The sequence below is a fragment of the Gymnogyps californianus genome, chromosome 2 (genome assembly GCF_018139145.2).
Source record: "Gymnogyps californianus isolate 813 chromosome 2, ASM1813914v2, whole genome shotgun sequence".
NCBI classification, from domain to species: domain Eukaryota; kingdom Metazoa; phylum Chordata; class Aves; order Accipitriformes; family Cathartidae; genus Gymnogyps; species Gymnogyps californianus.
In genome coordinates this window covers 167451465-167472929 of record NC_059472.1, presented here as the reverse complement: position 1 = coordinate 167472929, position 21465 = coordinate 167451465, and the positions used below count along the sequence as shown (strand labels likewise).

Sequence of the window (21465 nt, the reverse complement as noted above, 5' to 3'; positions counted from 1 at the left end):
ATATCCTCCTTCATTCACACAGCAGCTCCTCTATCACCCCGGCCTCAAGTAACAATATTCCTCATGCTTCTGTTAAGATGTTTCCTCAACTCTCACACCACAAAGTCTTTCTCTCACTCTCCAGGCTGATTTTTCTAGGCCTAGTTTCAACTTCCCTTCTCTCCCCAGTTCTCAGCTGCCCAAAAAAGCATCCAAAGTGATTCCAGTCAGAGTTTTTGAGCTTCATCCCCTGCAGGTCCCTGGCAGGGGCCAGTCAAACAGCACCTTACCTTGACTGTGGAGGAAGAGGTTGCAATCTGAATCACTTGGGCCAGGAGATTTTTGGGAAGTGGGAACTGCGTCAGGGCACGGATGGCAGTGTTGTCGTCTGTCATTTCAATGGAACTCCCTCCTCGGCTAGATGGAAGATGAGAACAGTTTGATATACAAATATCCACTCTGTGCTCAGACGCACCTCACTTCAGGTCTGCTACCGAGGTCTGAAACTGAGTAGTTAAAGGCACAGATACTTTTGGTCGTCTGAAAAGTCAAGCTGTACCTTGCTACTAAAATCTGTCAGTCACGGAACAATCACTCAGCCCAGTAAAGCCACCTACTAAAAAGCAACCAAACCTTTACACTAGCACTACAAACCAGACAGCATCAACAGACTTAATAAATAAATAAGTAATTCTGAACCCAAAGAGCATCCCCAAAAACAACCACCACCATCAGGTCCTTATGGATCTTACTCCTGTTGACCACTAAAAATCCAGGATTCGTGCTCATAAAATATGAAGTCAAGCAAGCAACTATGGTGATGAAAAGGAGCAGATTTAATATTGCCCTCAAAACAAGGGTGGTCAAAAAAGGTCTAAGTGCACGTGCACAATTTCTGGGAATGGAAACCTCTTTAGGCACAGAAGAATAAGAACGGCAGGGAACAAGTAGGCAGCAGCCTTTCCAAAGGGCAAGACTCCAGAGAAGGTGCGTGTGCATTCCCTTGTGAAGATAGCCACGTACAAGACCAGGCTGCCCCACTATTGCTCGCATAGAGAACGGTACAGTAGTCAGTGTTTGGCCCATCTACAAGCCACACCAGCAACGTGGGAAGCTGCAGCTCAACTGTGAGGAACTGCAGGGGTGCATCAGCTACAAAGAAAAGTCTCTCTTCTTTACTGCCCTGGATTAGCAGCCACCAGGGCAGACGTACCTTGCATCTCTGCCTGGGGTTCGAGCATCCTGATGTGCCATAGGGAGATAATCAGAAACATCGATTGCTTCTTCTTCGAGCTCTCCTTCCTCCAGTTCCCCTTCCTCTAGCTCCCCTTCCTCCAGCTCTTCTCTCCTCATTGCTTTAGGCATCCTGCCCTGTTCCATGGGCTGAATGGAATCGTCTGGCTCCATCCGTCGCCAGCAGGTTGACAAGTCGGCGAGAGAAGGTCCGGACTTGGAGCGCCACTTGCCCTCCGAGCACCACCTCTCGTCGGGACAGCCAAGCTGGTCAGCGAGAAGCCGGTACTTTGCAGCATCAAAGAGCTCATTTCTGGGCCCCAGCAAACCCCAGCCCTACGAGAGAAAAAGGCATTGTTAGCTGCAGTAAAGAGACAGATAGGGGTAACTCTGCAGGAAACCCAAACACATCTGGTAAAGGAGAGAAATGCAGGAGCAATTTCTTCATATCCCACAGAAAAAAGAGAGAAAGAAAAGGGACTTTCAGAAACTTAAAGCTTTCCTCCTGCCATTATTTCTTAAGAAAGGGAATCTGTTCACTAACCTCACTTCCCAGAGCACAATTGCTTAGCACCATATAGCTTGTTAGAAAGGGTGGGCCAAGATTTATTGGTATTTTACAAACTATTAATTACATTTAGCATTTTGAAGTTTTGAAACCCACCTCAGAGCATGAAAAACGCATCTTTTTGGAAAGGCTAGTCTAAACAAGTATAATCTGGGATAACACAAGATGAGAATTCAGGGAATGGTTCATCTCCTTTCTTTTCACAGGAACAGTTATTTGTATAAGCAGTAGTACGATCTCCCTAACCCAGCAGGTTTTGAAACAGAAGAGTTCCTAATTACTGCTGGCCTACCACCTACATTTAGGACCGAACCTTCCATCAGGCTCCAGACATATCTAGAGTGCAACACACACCACGTCTTACCAGACTGCTGCAATAAATTAAAAGTTACATCTTTAGGCCTCTCAATGGCCCCATATTAGACAAGGCTGTATTATTTTGTGCTGTAGGAGTGCCTAAAACAGCAAGAATTCACTTTGCTAGCTGCTGTACTCAAAGTCACTATATTCAGAGAGTCTCTGCACCAATTAACCACTACTACTTTTCTTGAACTGATAAGTATTTATTTAAAGCAGCATTTGTAGCTATTTCTACAGCTATGATTGCACAAGGCCTCCCATCATGAGGGACTTCTGTTGGGTTATAGGTTTAGCTGGCAAAGCACCAGAGTTAAAGCTTTGCACGCTGAATCTATGGTTTCAGGGTGTTGGGGGTTTTTGGGTTTTTTTTTTTTAAGTTCTAAACTAAAGTACAGTTTAGCCATTTCCAAAATTTGGCGAAAAATATTTTATAAGTGTACATAGGATTTTTTTTTCCTTTGAAAACTTCCAGGCTCTCAAAGCAAGCAGGAAACAATGCTTTCATTGCAGACTGACTAGTGAGGATAAAACAAGAATATATTTCCAGTGAACGTTAACTGAATGAGCACCAGCCATGCTTCAGGTGGAATGAAGTCAGTCAGTGAAACAAGTTTTGCTAATCACAGGATTAAAGAAACTAGCCTTAGACAGGGGCCAGCTGAAGAAACTGCTAGTTTTCATGCTGCAATTCTTAACCTCTGAAGGCTTAATTTAAAAACTAAATAGTTATTTCTTAATGTAGCTTTCTTGATCGACAAGCAAATCAAAAAGCTCTCTTATTGTTAGAGCATCTGCAGCATCTTTTCTAGGCTCCTTAGTAGGAAGGCGTCATTGTTCCTACTCCATAGATGAAAGGGAAACTCCAAAAGCAAACTCACTTGCTCAAGGTTACAGACAACAGACAGTGGCAGAGCTGAAGAAAAAAAATGCATCTTATTCTCGGATAGCGGCTACGTAGCACCGTATCTTAAACGGTGACCTTTATAACTTTACTGTACTTGTTTGATACTGGCTGTGCACACATATTGACCATTTCCAGCCATAAATAAGTGGTAGACTAGCATAACTTTAAAAGAGTAATCATAAAACAGAACATGTAATTGCCACACTATGGCTTACATGACGAGGAAACAAGAGCCTCTGAAAGCGCTATGCTTGCAAATACCCACAAGTAGACTGACAGAAGTGTCAGTCAGTGAACAGTAACAGCAAATATACCCAAGGGTATACTACTCGCCATAGATGCTGAGACTAAGATAGAAGCTGATTAAGGTCTAGGACATAAAGAACAAAGACCAGAACTCGGAGAATTTAGTGAGTTCATGCCTGACTGAAGTAAGCGGGCTTTTAAGCTCAAACGGATTCAGACAGCTCAAGACTTCACCCTCTACCCTTGATTAACAGATAGGCCAACTAAGAAAGTGAACAGGCAAAGAGAGACATAAAAGTCAGAAATCGTATCACCAAAATGGATGAGGCCTGCACACTGAAATGCTTGTTTCTTCAAGCTAAGGAGGAGCATAAGCTCACCTTGAAGAGCTGACATGCCGCAGCTGCTGCCTGCCTCTCAGCATCAATCTTCTTGGTCCCATAGCCTTCCACTTCCACATTCTTAGGCCACTTTATATGCAGAGTGACTTTCTGAAAAGCAAAGATAACCAGTAAAGTGAGACAGCACAGAACAATCTCCCTCCTCCACCAGGAGCATAGCTACTCCAAACATCTCTGAACTCCAGGCAAAGAAGAGAACTACAAATGAAAATCCCAAAGAAACTGCTTGTTTGGTCCCTTTATGGGAAGGTCCATTCCAGTAACACAGAAAGAAAAGCCTGAAAAAGGGATACGAGGTGCCCACAGTCACATAGAAGCTGCACGGCTGAGCCAGGCCCAGAAGCCAGGCTGACTTCCAGCACAGCGCCACGTACTCTGGGCCGGAACTTCACAGGCTGCACTGTGTCAGCTCAGAGGAATCAAATGCCAAGAGCTCATTACAAGAACAATTCCGTTTCAGAGTAACTGTTCCTATGTACGCTGCAGCATACCAGACCGTGCCTGAGAAGCAACATGCACTCTCCAACACATTTCCAGTTGCAATGGCAAGCAAATCTTCCTAACTGCTTCCTTACTGTAATTCTAACTAGCAGCATATTGCATCACAGTTACACAGGCAGCTACCATACTCATGGGGCACACGAGAACCCAGCCTTCAGCTTGCGCTGCCCAACACAAGCTATTAAGCTAGTAACTAACAGTACCACCAGAGCTCCTCTTACACCAGTACAGTTGGATGAGAGCAGCTGCAAAACCTGCAGAGGCAAAGAATGCTGAAAGCTGAACCCTGCCCTTTTTGAAAAAGTGCTCCAAATCAAGAACTCGTTCTACTCCCGGCCCTGCAGATGCTGTAGCTGAGTTTCTGCAAGGCTCAAAGGAGGGAAATGCCTAAGGAATTCTCTCCTGTTTCTGCAGCAGAGATGAAAGGGAGCATTTAGGTCCGCTGGGAAAACCCCACCTATAAGGCTAGAGAAAGGGCTCCTGACTTTTCAACAGTCTACATCTGGCTGGCTGCCTGCCTGCCATCTGAATCTCATCTTACTGTAGGAAATTGCTACGTATTTTGCCTAGGGGCTCTGCATGAAAAGGCACAGACCTGCTGAGAAAAAAAGTTGTCTCATGACAGCCAAGTTACTTGGTGCTCATGAAAGAACCTTGCTCACTTCCAACCGAGACTACTCCAGGTTGTCTCATCTGTCCTTCTGTCCCCACACACTTTTTCTGGGTTGTTGTTTTTTGGGGTTTTTTTTGCGATTCAACCCTCATTTTCTCCAAGAGCTCTTTTATTGTTTTTTTTTGGTTTAGTGTTTTGTTTTGTTGTTTTTTAATCTGAAGTTATCCCCAACATTAGTCTATTTAAGTGCTAGCAAGAACGTGAACTGATTACGCAAAATAAAATTATGAGGCATTGGTTATGGTATTCCAAAATTGAAGTTAGGAAACTGCACTACTGCTCGAGGAAAAGCAAGAAAAACAAAAACACAAATAATAAAGGAACTCTAAAGTAACCATTACTAATGTATTGCCTAAAATGCAGGGATGCTTAAAAAGGATGTGGTAATAAAAATTGTCTGGGAAATTTTAGACAGAATGTTATTGGAAAATGTTAATCCATCAGAACTGAATCTTTTCCTGGAATGTATGTTACAGTTAAACTTCAGCTGGAAAGGGCTTTCTGCTCTAGAACGAGAGCTGGTATGACAAAAGGAGGCAAACCCTTGAACACAGAGCACCCATCAGTTAAGAACTTCTGCTCAGTTTATAGCACAGATTTGGATCTAGGCCTCTCGCATCCCAGTAAGAGCTCAAACTACTTGGCAAACTGTTTGCTTGGAATTCCTCTGCTTCATTTAACAAAAAGAAGAGTCTGTATTTCATTTTGCCCTTAAGTAACATTAGAAGTCTCCCTCCATGGCAAACAAATTCTTCTCTTCTGGTTGCAACTGAACATTTTAGGCTTAGGCATTTGTTCTATTAGAATCTACAATAAAAACTAGGCCTACTAAGGTCTAAAATACAGCATTTAAATTTGAATTTTCTAAGGTAGTGGCATACATAGCCCAACACATCTGAGCGCAGACTATGTGTCTTTCATGCTGAGAAAAGCCAGCTACAGCAAGCTACTTAAAAGAAAAAAATCCATCCTTCCACACACAAAAGGAGAGGGACAGGACCTACATTTATATACCTATTAAAGTATGTGAAAATAAAGAGAAACAGGAAAAAGTGAGAATATTTCTTGTTTGAAAGATTATCACGCAACTTTTACGTGGAATTAAAACACTTCTATAATTTTCTCTATTAAAGAGTTACTTCCAGGACTAGCAGTATTCTTGGCTCACTTCCCACTCTATGTGCAACATACCTACCCACCACCACCCCCAGCACAAAAGGATTACCTTTTTTCTTGGCCCATTAGTATGGATGTACACCAGCTTGTCCCTTGCATGAGAAATGCCCAGGGCTCGTCCAATCACGCTGTTGAGCAAGTTTTTAGGCTGTGGAAATTCCTTTAATAAGTCTCTGGAATCTGAAAAAAACACACCAACAAAACAACAGAGGAACTAAATATCTTATAGTTCTTGTGCAGTCCTGTTCAAAGACATGTTCAAACACCTGCTTCACTGCAGCTCTGTGGGCCTTAATGTCTCCAAGGTTACAGATAGAAAAGCAAGCAGAGGTATTAAGTGGTTCACCCACAATGTCTCCAGCCATCAGCAGAATGGTACACAGGAGTGCAAAGTCTCCTGAGCTCCAAATGTAAGATGACACTGCAAATCCAAAATGGGCAGCAATACTGTATGTCCCATACTTCTCCTGAAATGCACAGATTGTTTCCCCCTCTTTTAAAAGTATGAATATCCTCTAGTTAGAACTGCAGCACTGACAGTCTAACTCCGTGATTCAGTGATGCTAACAATCACGTAACAGCTTGGAAAGACTTTTTCCCCCCAAAAGAATACAGTATCAACAGAAAAAATGACAGACTACATATACCTGTGGAATCTGAATACAAATATCCTAGCACAGAATTCAAAGCCCAGATTAACCTATGGAGCTGGTGCTGTTTCCTCACTATGGAGGCAAAAGCAGCTCTGTTTGTCATTCTTCGATATCGAAAACAATCTAAGCAATAACTACTTTGAACAGACTTTGGTATTTGCATCCCCCTCCTGAACCATGCGTATCACCTCAGGGTTAAATCAAGGATCTCGACAACACACAAGTTACACATTAGATGCAGCCATTGGTAGTAACGTGAAGTAACGCCTGAGGACTTCTCCCTGAATTTATTGAGATGGCTTGGTTAGAGGCTGGGAATATGGGTTTGTACTAAATTGCTCAGAGAACCCCCTGGAAAGAAGTTTGCCAGCACAGACTTTGGAGATAAACCAGCCCAAGCAGGAAGGCGAGAAGCAGCGCCCGAGGTGGCAGGTACTGATGGCAGGTAGGACTGGCTAGCCGAGCACAGGTCCCCTGCCCCGACAGGTGAGAAATGCTGCTCAGGCTACGGCACTTGCAGGAAGGGGATATTAACGATCAGTTCAAATCACTCATTTAAAAAAGTAACAATAATAAAAATCACACTGCCCCCAGACAGAGCAATGTCATGCCCACCTCACGTTCCAGCCTCCTCCCTGATGCCAACACCAGCAGTTTTAGCTGGCGAGGAAGCTGCTCTAACTCACCTCTCGCATGCATCACGGTTGTATCTGGCACTGTAGGGGAGAGCTTTTATTTTGAGCAGCAGCCCAAGCAAGATCAGATTAAGTTTAATGTGATAACAATTCTGGACGCAGTTACGCTACACAAACGGGCAGATCTAACAGCTCGCTGTTGCGGCGAGGGGTAAGTGCCACTTCTCCCAGGCTCTAACACCACCACTGCTCCAGCTCTGGCACAAACCCAAACGTATGGAGAGATGATTTGCAGCCCTAATCCAACACAAAGCTAAACCAGAAAAAGGGAGTACGCTGGTTTTTGCTTGCCTCAGAAGTAAATCAGCCAACTGCACAGTCCTGCAGGCACCCAAAACCAGTGCAAGGGAATAGGAGAGAGGAACGGGATCTCCCATTCTGGCAGCAGCAAGCACAGCTAAGCCACTCTGATCCTATGTTCACTCAACATCACAAACACACACTCCCCAGGCAGTCAGAACTTCATTAATCTTCTTGCAGACCATCAATGGGTTTGGGCACTACTTTGTAGAAGGCTTCTAATTCTCTACAGGTATTCAGGGGAAGTTTCAGCAACGAGCAAGAAGTCAGCAACACATGATCATCAGTACTGCCAGAATCTGGAATTTCAGATTGAGCTACCAAATCCAAGGAGAAACGACCCAACAGTCACACTCATTAGATCATCACCAAGACCTGCCATCATGTTTTGCTGAAAACTCGGATTGCAGAGTGGCTATAATGAAGATACAAAGTAACTGGCTCCAGAGAAGAAAGCAAGCGTTTAAGAGAAAGGCTCTGTAATACAGGCGTGTGGGAGAGACGTTCTCCAAGCTGCTGCTCAGCAAGGGAAAACTGAAGTCATGAGGGTGTATTATGAGGGCTCACCTGAAAGCTGACCAACAGGGAAATCACAGGAGTTTTAGGGAAGGCAAAAGAGTTATGTTGTACCATGGCAGACCCAGCACTTGTCAGACTGTGGATACTTGGGTAAGGGAGAGCAAAAAACCATGTTGCTGATCATACCACCCTCTCTAAAAACACAAACAAAAACCCAGCATGCTGATCCAGAGTTCAGAAAAAAAATAATTTCTGGTGATAGTTTTGAAAGTTCTTCCATAGAAGAACCAGCTGAATCTCAGAGAAACCTCCTTCAGAAGCCAAATGGACCAGATACAGAAGGAACTTGGGTTCCTTAACACATACAAGGAGATACTGAAATACAACCTCCGCGGCCCGCGATAAGGATGTCGAGAGCTGGGCATCATTTGAAGACAGGTAGCATTGTAATTCGACAATTGTCTAATTCTGACTCGCAGCTGGAACTGGCTCAGGTTGGCGTTACTTTTCAACCTGGTATGTAGAGGACAAGCTGGTATTTAGAGGACAGCGTCAAAATCAACAGATCAGAACTGCCGCCTGCTCAATCTCCTTCGACTATACCAATGTGGAAAAGACCATGCAACACACAATGGGCTTTCTGCCTCTCTCCTATGCATGACGGTCAGCCATGGTACCTTCCATTACAAAGAATAACAAAAAAAGCCCACAGGCTGCTGTTTCTCACACATACTTGGGCAAAACTCTTGGACAATTACAGGGAAATAGGCAGGAAGTACTCTGATTTATGAACACCACTTGTCCATGAGTTAACTTCGATGTATTGGCCAGGAGAGCATGAAAATGGTCTCAGCCTAACAAAGAACTACAAGCCAATTTTCTGTAATTATACAGCAAATGTGATATTTCTGCCTACCCATACAGCAAGCACCACTATATTCAGACTTTGACCTGTTCAAGAAAACTGGAAAAGTGACTAAGATTTTGGCACTCTGCAGTTCTATTCCATTCCACATCGTTGGGACGCATGGAGGGAGGAGTAGTAAGACAATTCCCAAATGCACTATTAAATTCACTTAATAAATGAGAAATTAAAAAAAACAAAACAAAACTCTAGCACCAGCCTGTATTATTTGGCCTCTAGTTGCTTCCTCTTTCAAAAACAATAACCTGAGAAATTTTGTGATAAGTTACAGGCGGAGGTAAGAAGCACATTCTTTTTAAATGCCCCCCCCCATGCAATTACCTAACGACAGAGCCAGTTTCTCACATTCTGAGGTGACTCAGTGAAGACTAAATATTTAATCCATTCTAGAGCAAAGAATAGGATCTCTAAATAACAAAGCCTAGTTCTGGCTTGCAGATCAGACTCTGAATTACCAACTGAGACACAATGTATTCTTCACAGCTGACAATGCCATATTCAGCAGTACCATCTGACGTATCAACAGCGACTCTAAGGCTTGATGGATTACCCTCAGCCCATTCTTATCCCAAACTCAAGAGCTGAAAGGATCTTATCTTGCATAAAGCCATGCCTCACTCATAGTTTTTAAAGAAACAATCCAAAATCGCAGAACTAGATTTGCAGAATGTTTCCTTCCCTGCCAGATTGGATTTCTTGGCATCTTCCTCCAAAGAGCGTCTTAGTTCTCTCACTGCTGAGAATGGATATTTGGGTAGGAATCATTAGCGGTAGCCACAGCCCTGTGGAGGCAGGGAGTATAACCTAATACTCCCAAAACAAAATAGAGTTGATTTTCATACCCAATTCCTATCAAGCCAGAACCACATATGATGTCCAAACCGCAGCTCCGAGATCACGAAGGAATATTAAAAGCCTGTCTTGGATAGCAGACAATTCAGGGTGGGGTTATCAAAGAAGCCAATTAACTAATTTAAGTTCCTCAAAGCCAGTGAGTACTTTATCTTAACTTGATTGTGAAAGTCCATGATAATTCCAAGGAACACTGAAAGAAAAAAAACAAAAAAATAAAAAACAAACAAACAACTCCCAGCTGTAGTGGCTAAGCCTTCTATTAACCCCAACAAATCTGGCAAGTAAAGACACTGTCAGGTACAACAAGAGCACAAATAAAACGGCCCATACTCTTGTTCAAGGAAGACAGAGGAGCATTAGATCCATTCCAACAGTTTCTATCTTCCCTCAAATTCTCTTCCCTGGAGAAGCAACAAATGAGCAGGAAGGACAAACTATTCAATACAACACTCATCAAGATATAAGCCCCCACAGTAATAAATTCAAGTCAGTGAAGAATGCTCCTAACATCAAAAATTCACAGGGAAGAAGAAAGCCCTGTGGCTCCATAATATCCATTTCATAAGGAATTAGCCTAGACATGTTTTACTAGGGAGAGATGGAGGGAGACAGAGAAGGTTCCACCTGGCAGTTTAGTTTGGACTACACCAAAATAGTATTACCTGTTGGGGGTTTGCGGTTTTTTTTTAAACCGTCATCTAGCAACCCTCACCAAGGCTCCTTTCAAGCATACACAGTAATAAAAGACACATGCAGTTCTTGCCTAATCCAGAACAAACTTAAAAATTGGTAAAACTGACAAGGCTTCTTCAAAAGCAAGTGAGATCACCAGAGAACGAGAATGACCGATGGCCAACCTCCATCCTTGGAGACACTCAGAACTCGGCTGGATACAGCCCTGATCAACCCGCTCCAGTCTGGCCCTGCTCTGAGAAGGGGATCAGGCCACACGGCATCCAGAGCTTCAGTCCAACCTAAATTGTTCTGTGATACTATGAGACAGCAAATTTAATTAGTCTCAAAGAAAGATTCTTTCTTAGAGCAAAACAGAGGTCAAGATCACATAAGTCTCAGTAACGAGCGAGAAGTGCCACAGACCTGACTGAGCAGGCAAAGAAGTTCTCCGCGTCACAGAGTCTGCTCCAAAATCCCACCATCTAGGCCAACGAAGTGAAGCTTTAGCTATTAATACCAATATAACACTGACATTTTTTAAGCCAGCCTCAGTTCAGAGTTGATTTTTCCATATTTGTATCCAAGACTAATAACAAAAGCAGTCAAATAAGGATAGCTAACAAGACATCAACTTACAAGCTGAAGGGTCAGAACATGTCCTCATAAATAGTTTTTTAAAATAACTTTTATGGTCTCTACATGTTCAAATAGCAGCTGTACAGGTAGGGCAGACTTCCGACGAGACCCTGAGGACTTCTCATTTGCTCGTCTGAAACGAATCTCCCACTATCGCCAAACTGTCACCAGAAGAGCCTTCCATGGTCAATCCACCACACAAACTGGAAGGATGAGTGAACCGAAGCGCAAAGATAAAAGTACTCAAGTACTCTCTGAAAACATGTTAGAAAAAGTTCTGAGGAATGAAATACAAAAGAGGGAAGAAAAAATAAAATTGGTTTACTACTTTTCTCAGGCAACACCTGAACCAGCTCATTAAACAATAATTTGGGGCGGTTTAGCATTTACTTTAGAAGTAAGTTAATTTGCTCTGTTGAACAGCTTGAATGTAACAATTAAAGACTATCTGACTCTGAACTACAAGATAAAGCTCAGCAGAGCTTCTGAAAGGAAAATGGAACTAAGACCCAAAGAATTCAGAAACTACAGAGAGCAAATAGTTTTTAAAAAGTGCTGAAGGGTGGGAAGGAAGCACAGAACACAGAAGGAAGAGGGAAAAAAAGAAAAAAGAAGAAGGTTTTATGTAATAATAAGCCAAATTTCCAAAGTGGAAGATTACAGCCTAAGAAAGAAAACTCGGACCAAACCAGTGATTTTAAAAGGGAAAATGTAGTAGCTCAAGTCACAGACTGGAAGCAGTAACCTCCAGCACAAAACTACTCGTATCTTTCTAAACTAGGAATGTTCTTCACGCTTCATAACCTAACAAAAAGCAATTGTCAAAACACGACGTCAAAACACACTTTCAAATATTCTTTTAAAAAAGTAACAATTCCTTCTGAACAGCAGGAAAGCATTCACCCTTCAAATGCCTGAACCCCACGCCCTCTCACACGCAACTCTGTTGCAGGCTGAGGGACTGACATCCAAAAGAGAAAAGAAATCTTCCAAGCTTTAGACAGAGACATCATCCCTGACCAGATTTACGGACACCGCCGATATCAGGATTTATGTTAACAACAGCTGTCCGTATCTCGATTAGCGTTTCATTCAGCTCAGGCAGCAAGACTACCCGGTGGAAGGCCAGACCAAAGCCCTTTGTACACAAAACGCGGACGAAGCGATGCTCCGAACCGCCCGCAGCCCGCTCCCGCAGCGTGCTCCAGCAGCGTGCTCCAGCTCTGACCTAACGGAACTTGCTGCACGGGCGACGGCAGAGCAGTTTTCCTGGCGGATGCTCGATGGGCGTGCTCAATCCATCAGGATTTCTAGCGAAAGATCCATTTACGATTTTTCTCTCGCGTCAGGCCACGGCGGGCGATCAGAAGCGGCGAGGACTTTTGCCCATGGCCGGCTCGGCCCGGCTTCAAACCGGCGACCTTGAGCCGAAGGGCTCCGCACCCCTTTTCTGTTTTCTGGGGAAACCCAACTCTCCTCGCCAACAAAGAGCGCCGCACACCCGCGCAGCGCGGCGGGGGCTGCCACAAAGGCCTCGGCCCTCGCTGCCCGCCGCCGGCGGCGGCTACCACCGGAGCTCTCCGCGCTGCCTCCACCGCCCGCCGGTCCCCGCCCCGTAGGAGCACCCCTCCGCCCCTCGAGGCGCACCGACCGCGACCGGCCCGTTACCTGCGGCGGCGGCAGCGGCGCAGCCGTGCGTGCAGACGCCGCCGCAGCTCGCCGGCTCCTCTCCTTTGCCGCGCATCCCGGCGAGAAGCCCTTTTCCCCGGGGCAGGGTCGCTCAAGGCCGCGCCGCTCTCCCGCGATGGCCGCCCGCCCGCGACGCGACGCCGGTCGCCCCTCCCAGCCGGCGGGCGGTGGCGGGGGGGCTGCGGGCGGCCCGATGCGGCCTAGCCCAGCCGCCCGGAGCGAGAGGAGGCCGACGGGCGGCGCGGCCCGGCTGCAGGCGCGGGGGGAGGGACGTGCGGCGCGCTCACGCTCCCTCCTCCCAGCACCGGGCAGCGGGGCTCGCTCCTCCCTTCCGCTGCGTGCGGGGCCGGCGCGGCGCGGTTTCCCCGGCCGCCGAGCCGCGCACCCCGGGGGCGCCGCCGGTTCCTCCTCCTCTCCCCCCCTCCCCCGCCCCGCCTCGCCTCCGGCTCACCCTTCACCATGGCGGCGTCCTCCTCCTCGCCGGCCGGCTCCTCCTCGTGCCTCGCCTCCTCGAGGCTCTCGGGCGCAGGCAGCCGGGTGCAGAGCCCGCGCGCCCCCGGCGCCGCCCGGTAACAGCGGCAGAGGCGCAGCGGCCCGGCCGAGCCGCAGGCCGCCGCCGCCTGCAGCAGCAGCCCCAGCGCCGCCATCTTGAGGTTGCCCGGCGCCGGCTTCAGGCAGGGCGCGGACAGAGAGGCGGCCGGAGGGCCCCCGGCGGGAAGGCACGGTCCGCGCCGCAGCGCCCCCCGGCGGGGGGGAGGACCCGGCGCAGGCGAGTTCCCCTGCACCCCCTCAATGGTAACCAGGGGGGATGCTGAGCCCACGGGTGGAAGATCCCCGGGCAGCGTCCCCCCACGCCACCCGGGGACCGCCCTGACAGAGCCAAGGGAGGGAAAAGGGAAAGGAAAAGAACCTGCTTTCGTGTCCCTGCCAGAGCACGTGGAGGCAGGGAGCGGCGGAAGTTTCCTGGGCTCCTCCTGCCTGCGAGGTGCCAGCCACCGTGGGAAGGCAGAGGACTCGCGCCGCCCGCTGAAGCTTTAAACCAGCACAAAGACATTTTCTTCCTCTTTTAAAAAATCAGCTGCACTCGCATCATCGAGCTCTACCATCCCTGCCTGGAGTTGTCTGTCCTCCCGACATGTGCGCATCAAATAGAAACAACACGGCAAGTCAAAGCGTGTGCTCGTACCGCGACGACACATCACGCGATACGGATATAGGTCGTCCGAAAGGGTTTTGTGAACATTTTGTAGGTGTCACAAAATCCCCCCAAAAAAATAGGATGTCTTCACACACACTCAAAGAAACGTTACCGCAAAGAGATGAGTCATTTGCTCCAAGATCTGAGCAACCTGGTGATGATAACTGCAAACACAATCCATAGGCCAGTCCTCCAAATACGGATTTTATTTTAGAATCGTCACTAACCTTCTCTAATTAGAGGAAAAAAGCACACATGCAATTTTTACTGTGCTTTCAACAGTGTTTCGCTGCCCTCGGTTTCACTCCTGCACGCATTTCTTGCAATCCTTGCACGTTTACAGGCAAAGCAATCTTTCTGATTGTTTTAATACAAGTGACTGCAAGAACGATTCAGAAGGGGAAATTCAGAAACTGCCCTGGAACCTGAAAGTTGTTTCGGGTTTCTTGTCTTCAGCTACAGACACCCCACCTGCACCCTAACACACACACGTGCAGACTAGGGAATTCATGTTCAAGTGTATGTTACTAAAAATAAAGTCCACTTGCAGCCCATTGTTTACTAACATTTGACATAAACACTAAAAAACTTTAAGTCAATTAGGTAGCAAGACAGCACTTTCCCTTCTTACACACTTCCTACTTGAAGTCGACTCCCCTGTTATTTGGTTCTATACGAATGATTTCGTATCTGAGGCATAAAATTCTCAATGCTGTAGTGCTGGTTGAAATTCAAACGCTACAGGATTTTTTTTTTCCTTTGTTTAAAGTCTGAATTATTTTTCTAAGCAATTAATACATATACATTTTATTATCTCTGGCTGCAACATACATCTGGGACTACCATTAAGTTGTGTGTTTCTTTAAACCAGGGTATCATTTTTATGTCAAATACCTTATTACTTGGTGAATATTTTGTGTGTAAACCAAAAATTTACATGAATGGTTGTTTAAGCATCATGATGAAAAAAGGGGGGGGTTGGTTGTTTTGGGGTGTTGGTGGTTTTTTTTGTTCGTTTGTTTTTAAATTGGAAAGAGAAACCTTCGATAAGCCACAAAAGGATTAACTAACATAATTGCACACTTTGGTTTTACAAAGCCTGTATTCCACAAGAAGAGGTTCAAGAAGTGGAAAGTTATCAAACAAAACCCTGTATAAAAAAAAACAACTTTGGAAGAGCATACATGAACACTCAAAAAAAAAAAAAATCTTACTACACCAAATTTGCCTTTTCCAATACGCAGACTGCTTAGAACATCTGTGAATTAGCTAGTGATTTGTCTGTGTAGTTATTTTTTACTAAAAAAACCAAAAGCAAACAAAAAACCCAGATCTTGAAGCAGCACCAGAAGACACAAAAAAGGCTTTTTTTTTTTTTTTTTTGGTGAAAGACATGAAAGTTATTCTGGCACTCCAATTATAAAGGCTTAGATTACAAATTTTAAGAGCATTGGTCCACTAAAAAGGAAAACAATCTTGCTAGACAAGTCACTCAATTTAAGGAAATGAATTATATGTAAATCTTTTGATAGCACGTTGCATGAACTCTTACTTCTAGAAATAAACTTCAGTTGGTTTGGAAACAAAAGCTTCAAGGAGGACTAGAAAGAAATGGTGGCTGGAAATAGTATGTAAACATTAATACCTCCTTCTGGGAAGACGAATCTACTGTGAAACTACTTAACTTGATATAGTTGCTGGTTTATTTAGCATTTTCCCAAGATCTAGGTGAGGCAATAAGCTGTCCAGCAGCGAAGAAAAAAAAATAATCACAGCTACTAAGCTGTTTCAAGTCGTGAACATCAGAGAAGAAACACAAAAGGTAACAAGAGCCCAAAGGAGATGAGAACCATGGCTGGAGACCACAATGATTAAAAGCAAAAGAAACAAAAGAAAACAGATGAATAAAGTACATGTCCGGGGAAAATCTTGGAAACACACAGTCAGTGGGAAGGAGAGATCTGGGAGAAGATGCTGAAAGACAGTGTGCTGGTGCACGGAAAGTCAGACATGAGCAGGGCTAGTGGTTTGTCACCGTAAATGATATAAAAATTATCTTATGAGCACAGAAAAAATAGTTAAGACTCCATTTATTAAAAAATTCCAGAAGTCACAGATGCCACATACTCAATCCAAATATCTTTATTTTGCAGAGATGAGCGTTAAACAGCATATAAATAATCGCTTAAAGCCATCTTCCCAGGCTTTGCCAGTTCAGGCTCACTTCGATGAGCTGTGGTTAATTCATCTTCTCTAGCCAAGCCTTGGCAGAGGCAGCAGCGCTATGCAGAAGCTCGTTAACAAGCCACGTTATGTTAAAGACTTCCTTTTCCCCCAGAGCGCAAGTGTTACAGCACCCAGACTCCCAAACCCAGTCTGGCCATGACAAACCACTAGCCCTCACAGGAGAAGTTCCTTCTCTCTCTCTCAGACTCCAGCCCAGGTGACACTATTTGACAGATGAGAGGGTTTTTATTCCCAACTAAAATTACTTCGTACATAATTAACGCCCTGGACATATCAAGCATTCTGGGAATTTCTGTTTTAAATACGGAACCCACAATATTGGTGACTCACTAGCATGGCAGCGTTACAAGAATGGCTGGTACACTGTTGCGTTCCCCAAGTGCTAAAGCAGAAGCATGACTTCCCTGAGACAGGAGGCGGTGATCCGTCACTGGTTCAGCCATATCTGGAATATTTTATTCCATTCTATGCACCTTATTTTAAGACCAAGTAACAGAGTTCAGAAAAGAACAACAAAAGAAAACACAAAACAGCCAGGGACTGGAGGGATTTCTTAAGAAAAAATATGATCTAAGGAGGCTGGCAAAGCAATGACAGGGAAAAAAAGGACATGATAACAGTTGACAGATATTTAAAGTATGCAAACACCAAGGAGAAAGCACTTACTGAACTGGTACAAAAGGATGCAGGTATGTTTAGGAGGGTAAAATTAAAAGGGGGAAAAAAAGCCTTTACTTTAAGCTAAATAGCAAACAAGTCTACATTGTCATCTATGGATAACATAACAGATCTTCTCCCCTTCCAAACTCTGTTGTTTCCCTGAAATAGTCTCTTGTACTTACTGTAACCAAGCTCACCTGCAACACTTACCTCATGTGCTACACTAACCAAGACACAATGGGGTTACATCGGTTACAGCAACCACCCTCGCTTTACACTTAAAGTGCAAGTTTTGCACGCTGGGCTCCCCTCAGAAATAAAGTGTGTCTCAAACACAAAAATGAGCATCCTATGTCCCATAGCTATCGCTGGTTCAGGTAGAGTCATCGCAACTTCCTTTTTTGCCCCTAATGCATTCAGAAGGAAGTCTGACAAAGACATTTGTAGGACAAACCTCTCATTTATCCAGCACAGAGAAGGATAGCACTGTTTCTTACAAATTAATTTTCTTCATCAATCTGCTATAGCATTAAATCTCTGAACAAAGGAAAAAAGAAGAGTTGAAGATTGTCTCGGGTCCTTACCTTTAAGGGAATTCAGCGAGAACATCTCCATCACAGTGAAAAGGGTTGATTCCTAGGGAAAGCAAGAGGTAGCAAAAAGAAACAGGAAGTTAGAATTAATATTTCCTTTGAGATGCTTCAAGTGCTTAGCGCTTCTGAAACTAGCTGTCTTGAGCACAAGAGAGAGCTGATAGCCCCCAACAAATTTCACCTTGGTGCTCGTATTCTGCCTGTTTCATCTGAATTGTGCGTGTACTATTTGCTATCCCGTTACAACTGGCCGCTCTACACCCAAAGGGAGGAAGTGTCTTCTCAGCCAGCGGTTTGTAGGTTTTGGAAATGCTTTGTCTCTGTGGCGATACTGATTTGGGGATATTTTTTAAAACCTTTTTAAGTCAGCATGCCAGAAGTAGGTAGACTACTGCCATTATTCCCCCTTTTTAAAGAAAAAACGAGAGGAGAGAGATGTACTTTTGATAATGTTCTTGCTGAAATTATGTTAAATTTGGAATTTTAATTTGTTATTAAAATAGCTTTCACTCAAATAACAACAACAACAACAAAATCCGAAACAATCAGCTTTGGTTTGGGGTGCTTTATCTTTCATGCCAAATATTAAACACATTTTAGGATTCTTGATAACAGAGTAACAAGGACTTTCTAACGAACTTGGATCAGATGGGTGAGGGTCCTTATTTACACAAAGTTAACATTAACTATCCATGTTAACGGCTGTTCCTGAGCACACAATTAACATCCGACAATTATTATGCTTTCAAATTATTCATTTTTGCTTTCAGTGAAACTAATGACAAAATTACTGTTTACTTCAGCAACAGCAAACAAGGCCTAAAATAACACCACTTTCAGAACAGAACTCTGCGGACATGACACCTTGTTCAGCAAGTCACCTCCCTACGGGCACATGAAAACAAACCCGCTGTTGCTGACAAGTCTACACTTTGTCTTTTTCAATGACTAAATAAATAAAAACACAGTTATTTGACTTGTTTAAAAATGAAAAACCATACAGGCTGTAGTAATTATCAAGATTGGCAGAGGAAAACAGCTTTGGTATAACTAACTCACTGCACTGAACAAAGTTAGAAAACTCTTTTGTGGTAGTCGAGCAAGATTCTTAGGGCTGAAGCATTCAACCGTGGAGCTAAGTCACGGGAGGAATGCAAATTGAAAGTGCAAAGAGCTGACAACATAGCAGTCTTGTACCCCCTTCACGTAGGGATCATCTCAGTCGAGGTACAAACCATCTTAAAGCCAACAGTATTTCTGATAAATTCTGCAAGTCCAATATTACTCTGACACAAAAGAGTAAGTCCTTGAACACTCTGAAGTCATTGGAGAGGGACAACCAGGAGCATGACAGGGAGATGTTGCAATGTATTCTTAAATCTAAGTCACGGAGGTATCGGCTGCATCTTCCCCCCAAATTTTTAAGCATGACAAAAACGGGGAAGCTGTTTGCTTGCAGACAGACTAAGCGTATTCCAGAGAATACAGGGAAGTTAGTCTACAACAGCTTTCTGGGGCAACGTACCATTCAGGCAGATAAACTGCAAGGCTTACCTAGAGAGCACAAATTAGTGGAAAAGAGAACAAAGAATATCTCGCCTACACTGGGGTGGGCACAAGGGCACTTCCAAAAATAAATGCAAGATAAAGTTGAAGAAAATGGTCTTTTCTGCTCAAGACCAAGGAAAAAAAAAAAAAAAACGAAAACCCTACATGGATGAGCTTGCAAGATTAACAACTGAGAGCCCCACTGACAAGCAAGACTCTAACAAAGTTGTTATTCATAATCGCGCCTGTAGGTCCCCAGTTGAGGTGGGGACCCTTACTGTGCAACCAGTACCAGCCCCAGGGCTAAAAGAGCTAGAGTCAGACTGGGTGGGAGTGGGGACAGGACAGGGAAGAGAATAAAGGCATAGAGAGATGAAACAATCCAGGTGAGGTCCATGAACAGAATCCAGCTCTTGCTGTCCCACTGATGAGGGATCCCTTTTAAATGACATGGAGGAATTCGAGTACTTCAAGCTTGAGCATCCAGTAGGAACATGGTCAAAGCAGAGAGAGAAGAGCTTGGATAGATAAGCTTAGGTTTAAAGTACGGGTCATTAAGAGATCAGCCCCTGCAGCATCACCACTGGATTACTCAGGACCAGATCTGGTGGATCTGAACACAGAGGATCCTGGACTGGGAATCAGTTTTAGCACAGCCAGCAGCCTGGTGGAAATCCCAGGTTTTTGTTGCTGAAGATCCTGATACCAAAGAAGCGTCCAATTATGGAAGCTGCTTCACCATTCATGGAAATGAAGGGGACGCATGAACATCACCAAAAGAGGGACACTTTGGAAGATTCAAAATATACTTTGTCAGGCTCTGATGACAGGAGAGAGATGCGGGGCCTCATCAGACACTGGATTTACGAAGAAGTGGAACACGATGACACAGGACTCTTACAGACAAGGCAATGGTACATTTGGAATGAGAATCAACCATGCATGATGACGCCATCAGACTGCAGAGCGCCTCATGCCTCACACTTGGCAAAATACGAGAACCCCAGATGGCAAAAAAGACACTAAAAGTCTGTTAGCAATAGACTTAATGCCCGTACTGCAAAGGCGAAGAGCAAAATCAGTGAATGTGGCACTGGAAACTGTTAGATAAAATCTCAAAGGACTGGGAATTGGGTGTTTGTTGGGTTTCCTTGATCCACTTGAAAATAGCTGCATGCACGTATGAGGAGAAACCACATCCCAAGAAGAAAGTACATCAAGATGCAGTGAATATCACAGATTTTCTGATTATTGTCTACTATGATATTCCAGCAGTGTATGAAGAGGTACAGACCCAAGTGCTTTGTCATGAGAACAAAGGAGAAATGGTGTTGTCTTACATATCATTCACCCTCAAGGATCACCTACACTGGGGTCCACGCAAAGCGAAACAGTTTGACTTTCAGCCATTTGGGCCAAAGAAGGGCTGGATCTGTGCAAGAAAGCTTTCTTTACCAATCCTAATTCTGCAGGATTCCCGTTGCTGAACTCTGACAAGCTGGAAGGGGAGACAATAAAGTGCTAGAGGTAGGACTGGGTGTTGGATGCTCTTGGGCACCCACCGCTCATGAGACCAAGCATTGTGGACTAAATGGGCAACCCAGCATCATGGTTCCAATGACCACGGGGGAAAAAATGGTGCCACCAGTGACGACAGAGTAAGTTACAGGAAGGTAAGGGAGAGACAAAACTAAGAAAAGGGCTGCGAGCCACGCTGGAGGACCGCTCTGTAACAGGAGTGAAGGCTTCCCCACGGCACAGATGAGAAAACCAGGGGAGAGCCCAGCTCCCCAGGCCGCCGCCGGGTCGCCCCGTGCCGTTTCCCGAAGCGGAGCTCAGCTCCCCCTCCAACCGGGGCTTCCCCCGCCAGCCACTCGTCCAAGACCCGAGGGGAGAGGCGCCCGGGAGCTCGGCCGGCCGGCTCCGCGCCCCCGCCGGCTGCGCTCCCCCGGCTCCCCGCGGCGGTGCTGGGCAGCGGCGGGCAGCAGCCCGCGCCCCCTGCCCGCACACGGCCGGTGCCCCATCCGCGGAGCATCCCCGCCCCGCGCCGCCCGGCCGCACAGGCCCAGGCCCCCGCACGGCCCCTTCCCGCGGGCCGGGGCTCCCCTCAGGCCGAGGCTCCCGCCCCCCTGGGCGGGCACCGCGCCCGGGCTTGGCCGCCGCCCCCCCGCGCCCCCCCCCCCCCCGGCCCCGGGGCTCCGCGCCGCTCGGCCCCGCCGCCGCCCCCTGGC

The 21465-nt window shown here is 45.6% G+C and overlaps 1 protein-coding gene across 2 annotated transcripts in view; it reads right to left on the bottom strand.

Moving 5' to 3' along the window:
* Positions 1-21465, bottom strand: part of DHX30 (DExH-box helicase 30) — a 35339-nt gene that overhangs the window by 12501 nt on the left and 1373 nt on the right. Inside the window, exons 2-6 of one of the 2 annotated variants that reach the window (XM_050891328.1) lie at positions 17678-17729; positions 6091-6221; positions 3671-3781; positions 1193-1548; positions 270-396 (exon numbers count right to left, since the gene is read on the bottom strand). In XM_050891328.1, coding sequence (XP_050747285.1) covers positions 270-396; positions 1193-1548; positions 3671-3781; positions 6091-6221; positions 17678-17708 — 756 coding nt within the window. In that variant the 5' untranslated portion in view covers positions 17709-17729. Of the gene's footprint in view, positions 1-269; positions 397-1192; positions 1549-3670; positions 3782-6090; positions 6222-13439; positions 13636-17677; positions 17730-21465 lie in introns of those variants that run through there. The other variant, XM_050891326.1, reaches the window with a different exon arrangement.